General features: G+C 44.0%; 1 protein-coding gene across 2 annotated transcripts in view; it reads right to left on the bottom strand.

The window, feature by feature from the left end:
- Positions 1-2,163: 2,163 nt before the first annotated feature.
- The window catches only part of KIAA1614 (KIAA1614 ortholog), a 59,185-nt gene continuing 44,958 nt past the window's right edge, over positions 2,164-16,390 (bottom strand). For both annotated transcript variants that reach the window (XM_036756371.1, XM_036756372.1), the window contains one exon: positions 2,164-3,339. In XM_036756371.1, coding sequence (XP_036612266.1) covers positions 3,146-3,339 — 194 coding nt within the window. In that variant the 3' untranslated portion in view covers positions 2,164-3,145. The remainder of the gene's footprint in view (positions 3,340-16,390) is intronic.

The following is a 16,390-nucleotide window of genomic DNA, read 5'->3' as shown; positions in this document are numbered from 1 at the left end:
CAGCCTTGGTGTGTGTTGTAACAAATTGTTCTCATCTGCCCATTCTGTTACGGGACGTCTTCACATTTTTAGGGTAGATACCCCTCTAACCAAAGAGTTTGAAGCCTGTTAGTTACCCTCACACTGATTTAGTCGATCTGCTGAGGTGGTTTTACCAGCCGTGGTGCTTGGCATGTTACAGCTTCTTGGAACCACAGGTGAGAGTTGAATAGTGGGTGGCTAACACCAAAGGTAGAGGAGCAGCCCTGGAAAAGGCTCTGCAAGTCCTCCTGGAACACCCCACATACCCCACTTTGCAAAGGTGCAGACTACCGGCACCAAAAGCCAAAGTCCCCTCTGGCTCATGTCACAAAGGCCAGCCTATCTCAGTGACCCTCTGGGTCCCTCTTGAAGCTGTTCAATCCCACCAAACTCTCACCTCCATCACTAGGTATGGCATGATTGAGACTTTGGGTCAGAGGTGTTAAAAACTTAGCTTCGACAACCCAACCCAAATTAAAATGTAATTAGAAACAAAATAGATAAAATACAATAGAATATAGATAATGTTAATTTGTGGTTTTCTAAGTCAATATGCTGCCCCATATGGGAGCTTAGTGGCCCTTTCCCATTGGAGTTTGACACCACTGAACTTGAGTTCCTAAAAGCCCTGGAGACTCTCAAGGTTCCATGGTCTTCGGTGGGCTAAGGTCTGTTGCCTTTCTCTCTACCTGCGGTCTGCCCAAGCAGAGCAAAAGTTTCCCATCCAGGTGTGGCAGAGAGAGCCCTGGATTTGGAACCAGGAGACTTTGTCCCTGACACTGTGTGACCTGGTGTGAGTCACATGACCTCTGGGTCTCTATCCCTTCTTTTGTAAAATGAAGGAATTGAACCAGATGGCCTCTAAGGTCTGCCCCTTCCAGCTCTTGAACCTTTTCCTATAGTCTTTTTATTATGGCAGGATGTGTGTGTGTGTGTGTGTGTGTTGTGGGGACTTCTCAGATCCCCTATTAGCCTGCAGCCCTGGAAATGTGGAGTAAATAGGGAACACCTGTTAGCCCCGAGCTGTTGTTCCCAGCAGGGAATTTCCCTACCCAGAGATTCATGATTTTAAGAACAAAAATTGGAGGAGCCTGATTAAGAAGCAACTAGAAACAAAGGAGTTGGCAGAGAGACTCACATCTGAGGCGAGGCTCTCCGGGTTTCAGAGTGTTCCACAAGTGTGAGATAGCAAACTCTCTTACCCTTCCCTTCCCTGCCTCCGATCTTCACTGGAGCTCCCAGAACACGGGAACAGAACTTCAGACTTGGAAGGGACCTTAAAAGTCATGGAATCCAACCCTTTGGTTTTGGGGTCCAGAGAAGTAACGTGCCCAAGATTTTCACAGAACAAATCCTTTGGGCTGCTCTTGAGGACCTAGATTGCTACACGTGGCTTGGAGGCTGCAGGTTCCCCACCCCTGCTTTATAGCTTCTAAAACCTCTTCTTTACCCTATGAAATAGACAATGAAAGGATTATATGGTCAAGAAATTTAAAGTAGGAAGGGAGCACATCTAGTCCCGTTTGTACATAAGCAAATATCTCTTCCGTGTTAGCCGTGTTAGTTTCTGACATTAGGCAACCAGATGGCCCAATGGATAGAGTACCAGGCCTGGAGGCAGGAAGACCTGAGTTCAATTCTGGCCTCAGATACTTATTAACTGTGACTCTGGGCAAGTCATTGAACCTCCATTTGCCTCAGTTTCCCCATCTGTAACGGGGATAATCATGGCACCTACCTTGCAGGGTTGTTGTGTGGATCAAATGAGATTATTGTAAAGCAGCTGGCATATTAGTGAGTGCAAGGTAACTTCGCTATTATCATCAACCTGATTTCGCAGATAAGGAGACAGGCTCAGAGATTAAGGGATTCACCCAGTTAGGCTGGTGAGCCTTCTTACTCTACAGGAGCATGCTGTTCCAGAACAGAGTTTGAGGTGAGCTGGACTCCTTTCTTACTCCCCTCCCTCCCCTCTCCATGGAATTCAATGCAGACAGCAGGAGGGTTCATCTCTGAGTTTTAATAATTTAAGAAACCACATGGCTTCCTGGTCCTATAGCTCAGCCAAGCCTAGAGAGATGGGTAGCACCAAGAGGGCAATGCCCCTCTTCCCCCCTTCAGCCCCCCCCCATTCGGGTCCTTCCATACCTTCAGGCCCCAGAGCACAGAGTGGGGCTTGGCACATTTCCACCTCCAGCTTGACCAACTATCTCGGGCTCACAGAAAGTGGTCTGGGCACAGGGCCTGAATGTTTTGGACGCAAGGCAGCCAGGCTCGTGCCCCTGAGGACAAAGCAGGTTGTCTGGGCTGGCACCAGTGTCCAGTTCTATCAGTAACCAGGGGGACAACATGCAGAACTAGGCTGGGGGGTGGCCAAGTTTTCCTGCTGGTTTTCCTCTCTCCGCTTCTTAGACTTTTCTGGGGCTGACAGGCAGGGCCCAGGAGTATGGTCCCCCAATAATCTGGCTTCTCCTAGTAGCACTAGAGGCTCTGGTCAAAGGGAACCTTTATTTCTGTACAAAGACCACCCCCCAGATGATGAAAAAGAAGGTCTCACTGGGGGGGGTGTTGATAAAGAAAAGGCAAAGGGGCTTCTTTAGTATTGAAGAGCCTCTTTTGGCCACTGTCTACACAAGGCCCAGGACCCTCATAGATTTAGAACAGAAAGGATCTTAGCAGTCATCAGACCCAACTCTCCCATTTTACAAATGAGGAAATCGAGGCTCAGAGTGGGCAAAGCCAGTCTCCATCAGGCTAATCACTTCTTGATGCTGACTTCCCAGATCACCTACTGAAGGGGCTAAAGCTCACCACTTGCCCTTTCCAACTAGGACAAAGCCCTCAGCTACAGACATCCCCTGAGAATCTCAGCCAGGAGAGAGAGACCCGTAGGGGCTTTTCCCCAAATTTCCATAAGTTAATTCTTCACAAAAGAAATGCCCACCCTCTCTCCCTCCCCGTATGACAGCATCTGGCCCAGAACACCTCCAACAGTCTGTGGAGTTAGATTCCATGTTTTGTGGAGCCTGGCCAAGAGAGGGGCTTTTTTCCTTCCTCTTCAGTGAGCCCTTGGGAGTTTCAGGACAGCTGAGGTGGAGACCCTCAGACCAGCAGCAGCTCTGGGTTACCGCCGGGGGCCCCTCTGCTTCAGCACACGAATGGAGAGACTCTCTGACTGGGACAGAAGCTCGTTGACCAGGGCCAGGCCCAACCCTGTGACCTTGGCCCCATTTACCTCCAGGATCTCATCCCCTACTCCCAGCAGCCCGGAGTACAACTTGGCTGTGTTGGCATCTGCAATTTCCTGAACATAGAACCCTGGGAAGAAAAATAGGGAACTTAACACACTCCTGGAAATAAAATCTTCTTTCTTTTTTCCTTCTCCTTCCCTCTCTTTCTCTTTCCTTCTTCCTTCCTTCCTTCCTTCCTTCCTTCCTTTCTTCCTTCCTTCCTTCCTTCCTTCCTTCCTTCCTTCCTTCCTTCCTTCCTTCCTTCCTTCCTTCCTTTCTCTCTCTCTCTCTCTCTCTCTCTCTCTCTCTCTCTCTTCCTTCCTTTCTTCCTTTATTTGTTGTTGTTAAAGAGCTTCCTTCAGCCCTTCCCCTTATTCTCTCCACTCACTAGCTTTACATATAGGTGGAATATTGACCACCTATATGGATATGATTTCAGAGGGCTGCTAAGGTCCCATCCCAAATCCTCATAGCATCAAATGTTGGAGTAAAGAGTAGTTGGGAAATAGTCATGAGGGCATGAGATAGTGGACCAAGGCAGGAACAGTGCATAGATGAGGAAAGTGGTATCTCAAGACCAAAGTGTCCTTATAGACCGTTGTAACAGCAAGCAAGCACCCTGTCACACCCAGGATGGCCTGCCAGCACAAGTTCTTTGATCTGCTTTTCTTAAAGGAAAGTCAACTTTATGGTGGTGTAAATACATGCTTTAGTTCTCCTGCCTTCTGCCTAGAGAATTCCTTGTATCCTGCGGTTCTGGACCTTTTAGGCACATATGAGATTCTCTTTGAAATCATAAATTCTGCCTTCATAATATATTTGGCGACGAGGTGGATGGGATCGCTAGATATAAGATCTCTGTTCAGAAGCAGAAGAACTTCAGAGGAAGAGATGAATATCCCAGGGTGGGAAGATCCATTTTATTCCTCCTTAGCAAAGGAATTGGCTAAAAAAGGCAGACCCTGTGAAAACTGGGAACCAAGGCTACAGAGAGGAGATCCTAAGGATTTGGAAAGGTGTTTACAAGAGGTTGGGATTCAGTCAGGGGCATCACTATCTAGGCAAAGCTGGATAGTGTTATCAGCCTACCAGCTAGTATATGAAAGATTGAGATTAAGTGAAAGAGATGGGGGCACTCCTACCCCACAGCAAGAAGGGGAATCTCAGATAGCAGGAGAACAAATTGCTGCTCAAGAACCCACTGACTCAGATGAGAACTTTTCTATTAATGTGGCTAGGAGCAACAGGAGGCCAAATAAGCCAAGAGCGCATCCCCACTCAGCCCAGACCAAGCCTGACTGCCTGCTTTGTCTTTGCCATGGTGGCAGGGGAAGCGAGTGGGGGGAAAATGAGACAATGTTAGGGGCTGAGACAGAAAACGCTACTAGGGTTCAGGACATCCCTCGCACAGAGAATGGGAGATGGTTAAATACTCAGACAAGCGTTAGTCCCGTAGAGAGGAGGAGGACAGAAACCCGAGGTGGCAATTTAGTTACGAGGGAATCTCAGGAAGATTTCTCACCACAAGAGGTCACAGATATTTTGAGTAGATTCAGCCAAAGAGTAGGAGAACCATTAATATCTCGGATGGTAAGGCTCAGTGATCAAGGGGCCGGTGGAATATTAGTAGATAAGAGGGACTGTATGAGATTCATAGGTATCAGCCATGATCCTCTAGTTCAGCAAGCTTTTAGGGAACATCATCAGTGAGGAGATGATGCTAGCAGGACTACTCTGTTGGCATTAGCTGCTGCGGGATGCAATAAGAGATATACTAATGATTCTATGTGGCCCACTGAGCACAGACCCTGGTATTCACTTAAAGATTGTATTATAAGACTAAAGGAGGAGGTAATGAAGACTGCTATTATGACAGGAACTGCAGACAAATATTACAATGATCCCATAGGAATCCCTCATAGGAATTTAATAATTAGGACAGCTCCCCCTGCTTATAAACAACTAATTTTGAATCTGTTACTTGAGGAAGTAAGGAGCCATCTTACAGAGGTGATAAATAAGATTTTACAGTTACATGACTTAGGAGACTGGGGAAGGGATAGATCTCCTCGAGAGAGAAGGGTGAATAACCAGCAAACTTGGCGCCAAAATGGAGTGACAAGAAAAGAAATATTCACTGCTCTATTGAGAGCAGGGGTAGGTTTTGAAATGATAGATGGCATTCCAACCAATGAATTGTACAGGATGTACTGAGATAAAGGACTCGATAACAGGAGAGATAGGGAAATAAGAACTGCTCCTGCAAATGCTACAGACGTTGAACCTTCATACCCAAGTGAATCACATGCCAGGGAATACTAGGAAACAGGCCAGGCCCCAGCCCAAATTAAGGAAATACGTAAGCTGGATTGCAGACCTCACATTAACTTGACCATATATTGGAAAAAATGGGTCAAGTACAGTAACTAGGGCATTAATAGACACTGGGGCCGAGGCCACCCTTATCTAGGGGAATCCAGACAAATTCAGCCATGGAACTCCTATTACCATCACAGGACAAGGAGGGACTGAAATATCAGCCAGACAAGTTAAATTGATGATGAAAATTGGACAGTTGCCCAAGAAAGAATATAGTGTGGTTATTGTGCCTATTCCTGAATACATCATTGGAATAGACATTTTGAAGGGTATGACCTTAAATTTACCTGAAGGGAAATACCAATTTGCTGTGAGGAAAATAGGCATTAATGCAGTCTTAGTGGGGAAAATCAAGATGGATCCAATCACTTTGCCCGAACCTTCTGAAGTAATTACTTTGAGGCAATATCGTGTGCCAGGTGGGCAAGATGAAATTGCCAACACTATAAGAGAATGTGTTGAGGCAGGAGTGTTAGTCCCTACAACTACTCAATGGAACAACCCTGTCTGGCCAGTCCGAAAGTCAGATGGGACATGGAGGATGACAGTAGATTATAGACAGCTGAACAAAGTGACTCCTCCCTTGTATGCTGCTGTTCCAGACATGGTTACTTTAATAGAGAGAATACAAAAACATGAAGGGACTTGGTATGCAGTTATTGATTTGGCCAATGCCTTCTTTACGATCCCAATAGACCCCAAGCAATGGAACCAGTTTGCTTTTACTTGGCAAGGCCGACAGTATACATTTACACGCCTGCCGCAAGGATATATTCACAGCCCAACTATTTGCCACAGGATTGTAGCTGAGCATTTGGATGAATTAAAGCTACCTGGTGTACAGCTTATGCATTACATAGATGACATCATGATACAGGGAAAGAATATAAAAGAAGTGGAGGAGAGTTTAACATTATTAATTGACCATATGAAAAGCAAAGGATGGGAAATCAACCCCACAAAGGTTCAAGGGCCAGCTCAAACTGTAAAATTCTTGGGGATACAGTGGAATAGAGGACTGCGAGAAATTCTCCCACAAGCTCGACAAAAAATTCAGGATTGTCCCAGCCCTACTAATAAGAAAGTTCATAGGGCTATTTGGTTATTGGAGACACCACATCCCACATTTGGGACAAATTTTAAAACCCTTGTATAAAGTCACCAGAAAGAAATATGAATTCGATTGGGGCATTGAACAAAGTAGAGCTTTTGAGGAAGCAAAGGCTGCTATACAATTAGCTCTGGACTTATGGCCTATGCAAAATGGGCCAGTGGAATTACAGGTGACTGTACAAGATGACTATGCAAATTGGAGTCTGTGGCAAAAACAACAGAGCCGAAGTGTACCTTTAGGCTTTTGGTCAAGAAAACTGCCCTCATCTGGAGTGCAGTATACACCTTTTGAGAAGCAGCTGTTAGCTGCATATTGGGCTTTAGTAGAAACTGAGCAACTAACCCTGGGTCATGAAGTGATATTAAGGCCTGGAATTCCAATTATGACTTGGGTAATGAGTACTCCAGCTTCTCACAGAATTGGACATGCACAAGAGGCGAGCATAATCAAATGGAAGTGGTATATTCAGAATAGGTCCAGAGCAGGCAAAAGTGGAGTTTCTGCTTTACATGAATCGGTGGCAAACATTGGCACTGAGAGAAATGAAAAACCTCTTGAATCTAAGCAACAGATGGTGCCATCCTTAGTGAAATGGAATAATGGGTATGATGGACTAAGTGTAGAACAGAAGAAACACGCTTGGTTTACTGATGGCACAGCAAAATATTTAGGACAGAAGAGACATTGGAAAGCAGTAGCCTATAACCCCTGTACTAGGCGAACTCTGGAAAGTTCTGGGATAGGGGGAAGTAGCCAATATGCTGAACTGATGGCAGTACATCAGGCCATCAGAATGGAGAAGGGAGGACAGTGTCATATATTTACTGATTCATGGGCGGTAGCTAATGTATTAGCTACTTGGATGCCTATATGGAGGAATCAGAATTGGGAGATTCATGGCAAACAAGTCTGGGGTAAAGAGTTATGGGAAAATATATGGGACATGTCTTTGGTTACGGATTTGTCAGTTTTTCATGTTGATGCTCACACGACCCTGACCACACCAGAGCGTGAGTACAATGCACACGCGGATCGACTAGCAAAGATTGCCACTGAATGTATTGTCCCTACTCCAACTCCAACTGATGACTCAGCCTTAGCAAGATGGGTCCACCAGACCGCCGGCCATTTAGGGGTCCAGGCCACCCACCGATGGGCACAGGATCGAGGTATCAGTATCTCTCATGCGTTGTTAAAACAAATAACAGAGGGGTGTTGTATATGTCAATTAGAAAAAGAACGAACTCTTCCTAGGATAGTAACTGGAGAAATAGTGAGGGGAAAAGTTCCAGCCCAAATTTGGCAGATAGATTATATTGGCCCACTACCCCAGGATAAAGGATGTAAATATGTATGTACGTGTGTTGACACCCATTCAGGGGTACTAGTGGCTTGTCCTCATAAGGACGCAACTCAGAAAACACCTGTAAAACCCTAGATATTGTAAGTTTATACTATGGAACCCCAATGCAGATTCAGAGTGACAATGGGTCACATTTCAAGGGCAAAGAAGTGAAAAGATATTGTGTGTTGAATAATATAGAATGGATATGTCATATTCCATATTACCCACAAGCATCTGGGCTGATTGAAAGAATGAATGGATTGTTGAAAGAACAGCTGAGAAAATTAAGCTCTAATAATTCATATCAACATTGGAAGGATAATTTGTCTATTGCCTTACGTAATTTAAATAATAGGCCCTTAGAGGGGAGTACACCTCTAGCCAGAATGATGACCCCAAACTTGCAGATTAGAGAACAGCAAACACGTGAGATCCAAAATATTGAATTTTGGACTGTGAGGGAAGATGTCCCCCTATCATGTCCAGGAACACCTGGTTCGGCAGGATATGATTTACATTGTATAGAGAATTTTAGGTTGAATAGGAAAGAGATAAGAAAAACCCCTACTGGAGTACGTATGAGAATCCCCAAGAATCATTTTGGACGGATATTACCTAAACCAGGATTAGCAGCTCAAGGAGTACATGTATTGGCTGGAGTGATAGATTCGAATTATCAAAAAGAAATTGTTGTGACACTCCAGAATTTGGGTGAAAAACCTGTACAATTTGGTAGGAATGATAGGATAGTTCAAGTGATTATTATCCCCTGTGAAAAAATACCCTTTGTGAAAACTGACCCTTCTCCCAAAATAACTACTAGAGGGGCAAAAGGGGCTTGCTCCATTGATAGAATAAAGTTGGGAGCTAAGGTATGGGTAAAACGGAAGCCAGATGATATTCCAAAGGCTGCAGAAGTCATAGCCCATGGGAAGAACAACACTGTAACAGGTGTGTATTCAGGGGAAGATAATTACCAAATCGTACCCCTGAACCATATATTTTACCGTGAATAGGGCTATAATATTAGATTCACGGACCCCACAGGTATGGCTGAGGCTGGTAATTGACACAAGGCACTCGGAGGGAAGGTGACTTTGTGTGATTAACGGATGAAAGCTTGTACATCTGGGAAAAGGCTGGGAGGACAATCCTAGTCTATCTAGGATGGGATCCTCCTGGTTTCCCTTGTACATCTGAGGAAAGGCTGGGAGGACAATCCTAGTCTATCTAGGATGGGATCCTCCTGGTTTCCCTTGTACATCTGGGGAAAGGCTGGGAGGACAATCCTGGTCTCCATCTAGGGTGGGATCTTCTTGGCTTAGTTTCCTCATTGTGTTCCGTTTAAAAAGAAACATTTCCCATCTGAGTTTGGCTCTGATATTGGATCTCTGCATAACTGAAATTTCAACTAAACTGGAGACGATTTTATTTGAAGGATAATAGCCCATATTTGCCTACTCTTTTTGTTCTCTGTTTTAGTTAACCTCGTCGCTAGTTCTGTCTCCTGCAGGTTTAAGCACCCTGCAGTTTCCGGTGACTGCCTAAGCACGTAGCATTCTTGGAATTCCTGCCAGCTCGCTAAAGAACTGAACTCTGGAATGGGACTCTTTGGGGCAGGGACACCTCTACATCCAATTTCAGCAAGAAGAAGCTATGGAAAATGAGACCTTCACCCCTTATCCCAAGATTTTGAGCCCCAATTGTTTGAGGCGGGGGAATGATGATAGTGTTCTGTGTACTTATTTTGTGTTATCCTTGCTATATTGTTTTATTGTTATTATATTATTGATCCTATGTAATGGATACAAAGATCTAGGGGTGGACATTTGAATTACTAATAATTATTTTGGGATGATTGATTGAAGAGATTATCTGGCTGGGATCTAGGGGTGGATCACATTTGAATCATAAACCAATATTTGGGAATGTCACTGAATGATATGTTTTGCTTTATTGTGAATGATATGTTTTAGTTTCCTGCATAATTGGATCACAATGTTCTAGGATATATAATTTAATTTAAATTATGATTAGATTGTGCATCCTAGAACATTGTGAGGGGTGGAGTGTAACCAGAATGGACTTTGTTTTCTTTGAATGACTCAGCTTACCTCATTGAGCTTCCCTGGACACTGGGGTTTGCTCTTCCAGGGCAGGAAGCCCAGCGACCATGCCAGGAATCAGAGAACTTCCTGTGTGATGAGTTATGGGGCTGGCTGAGGTGAGGTGTGTTAACCTGGTCTATGCTAGGGGGAGGGGCCAAGTCAAGAACCAATCGGCCCTGGTCATTCAGGTGGTGCTTGATGATGTCAAAAACTCTATAAGAGGGGAGAGGACAGCTTGAAGATCCTCTCTTCCTTTTCCGGTTGGAGCCAGAGACGCCTACAGCCGAAGCTGAGCTGCCGGTAGCAGAGCTGACTGGAGTGCTGAGCAAGGACTGGAGGCTAGTGAGTAATCTTCTTACCATAGAGGGGAAGCATGTATACGATTTTGCCTTATACTATCTCACTTCTCTGTGGCCTCCTGGTTACCCTTGTGAGGCGGACTTATTGGGCCTGGAAGCTTTTGATGAAAATATCAAAATGGGGACGCTGGTTTGTGGGCTTGTTATTGCGGAGTGTAAATACATGCTTTAGTTCTCCTGCCTTCTGCCTAGAGAATTCCTTGTATCCTGCGGTTCTGGACCTTTTAGGCACATATAAGATTCTCTTTGAAATCATAAATTCTGCCTTCCTAATATAGGGGGTCAACAATCCTACTTTAATCAAACATATATAAATAATTCACTAGTTCAGGGGGAAAAGGTGAGCACCCTGAGCATGGAGAAAATACAAGCAGAGAAATTAGCACAGAGATGGACAGGGCTGCAGCTGTCTGAACACAGCAATACAACCACCTACATATACCACCAGATTGGGGGAGTACCCCTATATCTGAGTAGTGGGGGGGCCTCTTAACAAACAGCTACTCAAGAGTACCCTCCAGGGACTCAAAAGGTCCTTCTCATGAGCAAGCCCCCAAAGCAAAATCTCACCTCGGGATATATATATATACTCTGGCTCAGAGCCAGAAGGCATCACAACCCTCAAGCCTCAATGCCTAGTTACTGTAGTACAAAAAGGTGTGAAAGCCTTCCTACAAGCAAGCCTCCCCCTAAGTAAGCTTCCCCTTTTAAACAAGTTCCTCCTTAGGCAAGGCCCTCCGCCACAGGGCTCTATGTGACTCAGGATGTATCACAGCTGTGACTGAATCCATATGGTCACATAGGCCTATTAACGGAGGGGGAAGATCTTCCTATTCCATTAACATTACAGCCATCTAGTCCAATTCTCTCATTTTACAAGATAAGGTATCTGAGGCCCAGATGGGTGAGTGAATTTTTCTGAAGTTACACAAGGACTGAAAATAGCCAAGTCAGGATTGAGACCCAGGTCCACTAATACTAAACTCAGCTTTCCTCCATCCCTTTCATGACCTTGCCTAGAGTTAGCAAAGCAAACCAGCCAGCATTTATTAAGCATCTACTCAGTGCTAGGCATGGTGGTAACGCCAAAAAACAAGGTCCCTACACTTTCTAGGCACTTCTAAGGGCTGCCTACTTTGGGACCAAGAATGTTCCCTAAAGATTCAGTACAGACAAATCTCCCAATCTCATCTCCATCACATACATTTTAAAAGCTCCCCAACATCTCTCCACCCCCAGCCAACATCTGCCTATACTTATCCTGAAGTCCTAGCCAAAGTGAGCACATCCTTGTCCCGACCCTGAGCCTACATTCCCAACATCAAAAAACATGATATTAATATGAACAATAGCTAGCATTTATATGTTTGCAAAAAGGATTTACAAATATTATCTCATCTGATGCTCACAACAACCCTTCAAAGTAGGGGCTGTTATTATCCCCAAAGCTGAGAGGGGTTAAGTGACTTGTCCAAGATATCACAGCCAGGAAGTGTCTGAGGGAAGATTCAAACTCAGGTCCTAACTCCAAGCAGCAACCTCGGTGGCTCTAGAAAGGGGATGCCTTATTCCAAAGGAACCAGATAGGCCAAAGGAAGAAAAAAAACAGCATCATTGATTAGGAAGCTATCCTGTCAGGAAGAAATCCAGGAACCGGAGGATGAAAGCACGGTGGAGACGCTTTCAGTGACGAACAGCAACCACAGTGGAAACAGAAATGAGATCATCAGTGGAGTATACAGTGGAGTCAATCAAGACAGAGGAAACAGATGAGGAGTTTGGAAAACAGATAACAGCCCTGGTCTAGACACCTAGTCTAGATAGAGAAGCAATAGGGAATTTCAATTATCCAGACATCTCCTGGAACTCATTCTCTACACCAAGGAAGGAAGCTTAAAAGTTCTTGGCTTGTCCTAGAATAACCAAGAGGAACTGATCTTCTGGATTCGAGTGTTATCTCTCCAGAGGAATGGGTGGCTGGGCTGGAAATGATGGGAACTATGGGGGTGGGGCAGGGAAGAAAGTGACTGATTCATTTTAGAATTTGTGATGTAGGGGAGGAAAGTCAGATTTGGGCAAGTAGATGTCAAAGGGTTCAAAGGAAGTCTAAGGAGGATCTCATGGACTGAAATCCTCAGCCCAGGAGGGATGGAAAGTTTTCCAGAACACGATTCTTGAGAAATCAGGAAAAGAAACAATATCGACAAAGAGGCAAAGAGAACAGTATGTATGGACATCATGGGAAATTTAGATTTATGGAGACACACAAAGGAAGGAAGGGTAGGTAAGAGAGAATGGGAAGGTGTGACATGGTCCACTAAAAATGGGCCAGGATTTCTAAGGCTTGGACTCGTAGCTGTATCTCACAAGAGAAGCTTAGGACAACAAAAACCCCACAGTTATATTGTGGAAAAGAAGCGCTAGGATTGGTGCTCAGGGTTAGAATGATGGAGAGATGGCAGAGCTCCTCAATGATATTTTTCTTCTGTTTTCTCTACCAACAGCAAAAGATTTCTGAACTGGAAAGGGGAGAATAAAAATGACTAATGGGGATTAGATAGCCAAGATAAACAGGGAGATGCCAAGAGGGAGCCCAGCTACGCTTGATGACTTATGGCCCAGATGAACTATGTACTCCCCCAGAGCATGGAAAGAACTGGCAGGTGTGATCTGCTGAAACACTGCTGGGGATCTCTGGAAGACTGTGGAGAAGGGAAGAAATACCATGGGACTAGAGACGAGCCAAGAGTATCTCACTTTACAAAAAAAAAAAAAAAAAAAAAAAAAGGAGGTCCAGAGAACAGTCTGCTAACTATAGACTAGCAACCTGACTTCAATTTCTGGCAAAACTCTGGAGTGTGTTATTAAAGGTATGGCTAGCAAAAAGTTTTTGGTAAACTAACAATTTCCTTTTTTTAATGGTTACTAAACTGGTAGATCAGAAGAATTCTATAGTTTAACCCAGAATTTAGCAAAGTATTTGACAAAGCCTGACATGGTATTATTGTGGGAGGGATATGGGCTATACCATAAGATGATTAGCTGGAACTGAAACTGGCCGATTGGCTGGAACCAAAGAGTTCTTATTAATGGTTTGATGCTCATTAATGGTTGGAAGGAGGGCTCTAGAGTGGATTGCCCCAGGTATTCTGTGTTTGGCCTTGTGTATTCATTAGTCACTTGGACGAAGGCATAGAGAGAACGCTTATCAATTTTGCTAATTTGTCTCTAGGAGGGAAGTTAAAATATTGGATGCCTCAGGATACCAAAAGATCTCAACAGGCTAAACGTTGGGCCAAACTGAAAACAATGATATGTAATAGGGGTAAATGTAAAGTCTTAGACTAGGGTTCAAAAAATCAACATGCACAAGATCACATCTACAAAACCTACAAAAATCATGTGTATGAGAAGGGGGAATGATGACTTCTCAGCAGTCCAGCCATCTGAACTGGATGGGTGAGAGTTAGTACTCTGGAAACCTTAAGTCGCCATATAATGTAAATTATTTTTATTATTGTTATTAACAACAAATATACCTTGGTTCTTGGTGACTTTAATACAAAAGTAGGCAAGAAAGTGAGAACACAAAAACATGGTTCAAGATAAAGATATGGAAGAAGCTATAAGACAAGAGTTACAGACTACATGGAAGCTGAATGTCATATATATATATGCACATATATATATATATATACATATATATACATATATATATTCCTCAAGGAGAGAGTCAGAAGGAAGGGAGGGAGGGAATATTTATTAAGCACCTACTGTATGCAAGGCACTGTGATAATGGCTCTACAAATATCTCATTTGACCCTGACCTATGGGGTAGGTGCTATTATCATCCCCATTTTACAGTTTTGGAAACTGAGGCCGTTAGATGTTAAATGACTTGCTCAGTGTCATACAGCTAGGAAATATATGAGTCTGGATTTGAATTCAAGTCTTTCTGACTTCAGGACCAGCGCTCTATCTACTGGACCGCCTAGCTGCCTTTCAGAACGCAGCAGCTATGTTATGTGATAGGACCAATATCTACCAGCGTTCTCCCTACCCCACCATGAGTTAAGGAAAAGTGACCAAGACAGGACTTGATTGGTCTCAGGGGTTGGGCCGAAGCTTAAGCTGGGACATCCCTTGACAAAGCTTCCTGGTGGTTTCCAATTGTGTCAATGCGATTTCCTGGTCACCGAGGGGCATTAAAGGCCTCACTCATGTAGGATCAGGCCCTGAGGCGGTGGCCACTCCAACCTGGAAACATCTAAAAACCAATACCCTGTCCTCCGGACCAGATTCATTTCCATATGAAAATGTGGGGTCATGTCTATAGGAACTGAGTGCCACAGTATTCTCGTTGATAACCCCTCTATACCGGAGCTAAATAAGCCTCTTTTTGTTAACTACTCCGTTCCTTCTAAGTATCAGTTTGTCCTAACATCAAACTCAAACTAACAGGGTGTTGGAGTCAGGTCGGACTCTAACAAATGGTAGGTACAGAACGATCACAACACACACACACACACACACACACCACACACACACACACACACACACACACTAAATTTAGTATGGCAATACATTGAAAACAACTTGTTATTAGTACATGGAGGAGCTGTCTTGGGCAGTTACACCACTAACTCAGAGTAAAAGGTCAGAATCAACACCAAATTAGGATAAAGATGAGAAGGAGACCCTGCGTGCAATTCCATCAGCTCCAATCTGATGCACTGACTCTGAAAAATGGGAACTGGGCAAAATTAAAGACAATAACCATCGACTCCAATGATCAACATTTCTGGTTATGAACATCAGTTTAACTGATGCAAAGTGATTTTCACAAAATGGAGGCCACAGTACAGGAGAAATCCTTCATCTCCTTGGCAAGTGGACAGACTTGGCAAACAAGAGAAATGCTAGTTTACAATGCAAACTCATTCACCACTTAGTACAAAGGAGGACAGTGGAAGATTATGAGCAGTGTTGCCTCTCAAAATAGTAAGGAGCAGTAGAGAGGAAAGCAAGTCAGGGAAAAGTGTCGTGTGAGACCTTCCTAAACCAAATAGAAACTGGAAGGAGGCCAACAAACAGATAAAAAATGATACAAATCTACTAGTACTTCTGAAATAAACTTTTTTCCAATACCTCGGTACCTTCATGCAATGATATATCATCCTATTAAGATCTTAGTCCTTCTTCCTTCCTCAAAGACTTTAGTACCTGATTCTCAGTCTTTCCTTTCCACTCCAATCCCTGCCCTTATATTTGGGGATTTTGTTTATGAATGTTGCTGTTTCCTCCAACACTCTGGTTTCCCCAGTTTATGAACCCTAACTTCTATGATTATTACCTTCACTCTAATTCAGCTACACACGAGGATGGGCATACCCTTGATCTCATCATCACAGGTGTTCCACATCCACAATCCAGAACTATGAAATTCCTCTACTTGACCATAACCTTTTAACCCCACCCCCAAACCTATTCTTTATTCTGACTGCAACTGAAATCATTCCACCTTTCCTTGTTTTCCCAGTCCATCTCTCCTGCTCTAGTCTCACTCTCCTCCCTTTGAAATCTTGACCCTACAGGTAACCAATTCAGCTTTCTCATCCCCTACCCTCAAATCGCTTGGCTTTTTGCTGTGTTCATCTTTTTTTCCATTCTTTTCCAAAACCCAACCCATGATCTGCTTCCTCCAATCATACTCTCAAGTTACTGAATTTTGCTCATATCACCACCTACCAACTGGACATTTTGAACTAGACGTCTCATAGGCATTTCAAGAGCAACATGTCCAAAAGAGAACTCCAAACTTTTTCTCCAAACCT

This window comes from Trichosurus vulpecula, chromosome 4, assembly GCF_011100635.1.
Source record: "Trichosurus vulpecula isolate mTriVul1 chromosome 4, mTriVul1.pri, whole genome shotgun sequence".
Taxonomy (NCBI): Eukaryota; Metazoa; Chordata; class Mammalia; order Diprotodontia; family Phalangeridae; genus Trichosurus; species Trichosurus vulpecula.
The sequence above is the reverse complement of the archived record's forward strand: the minus strand, read 5'-3'. Positions and strand labels throughout refer to the sequence as shown.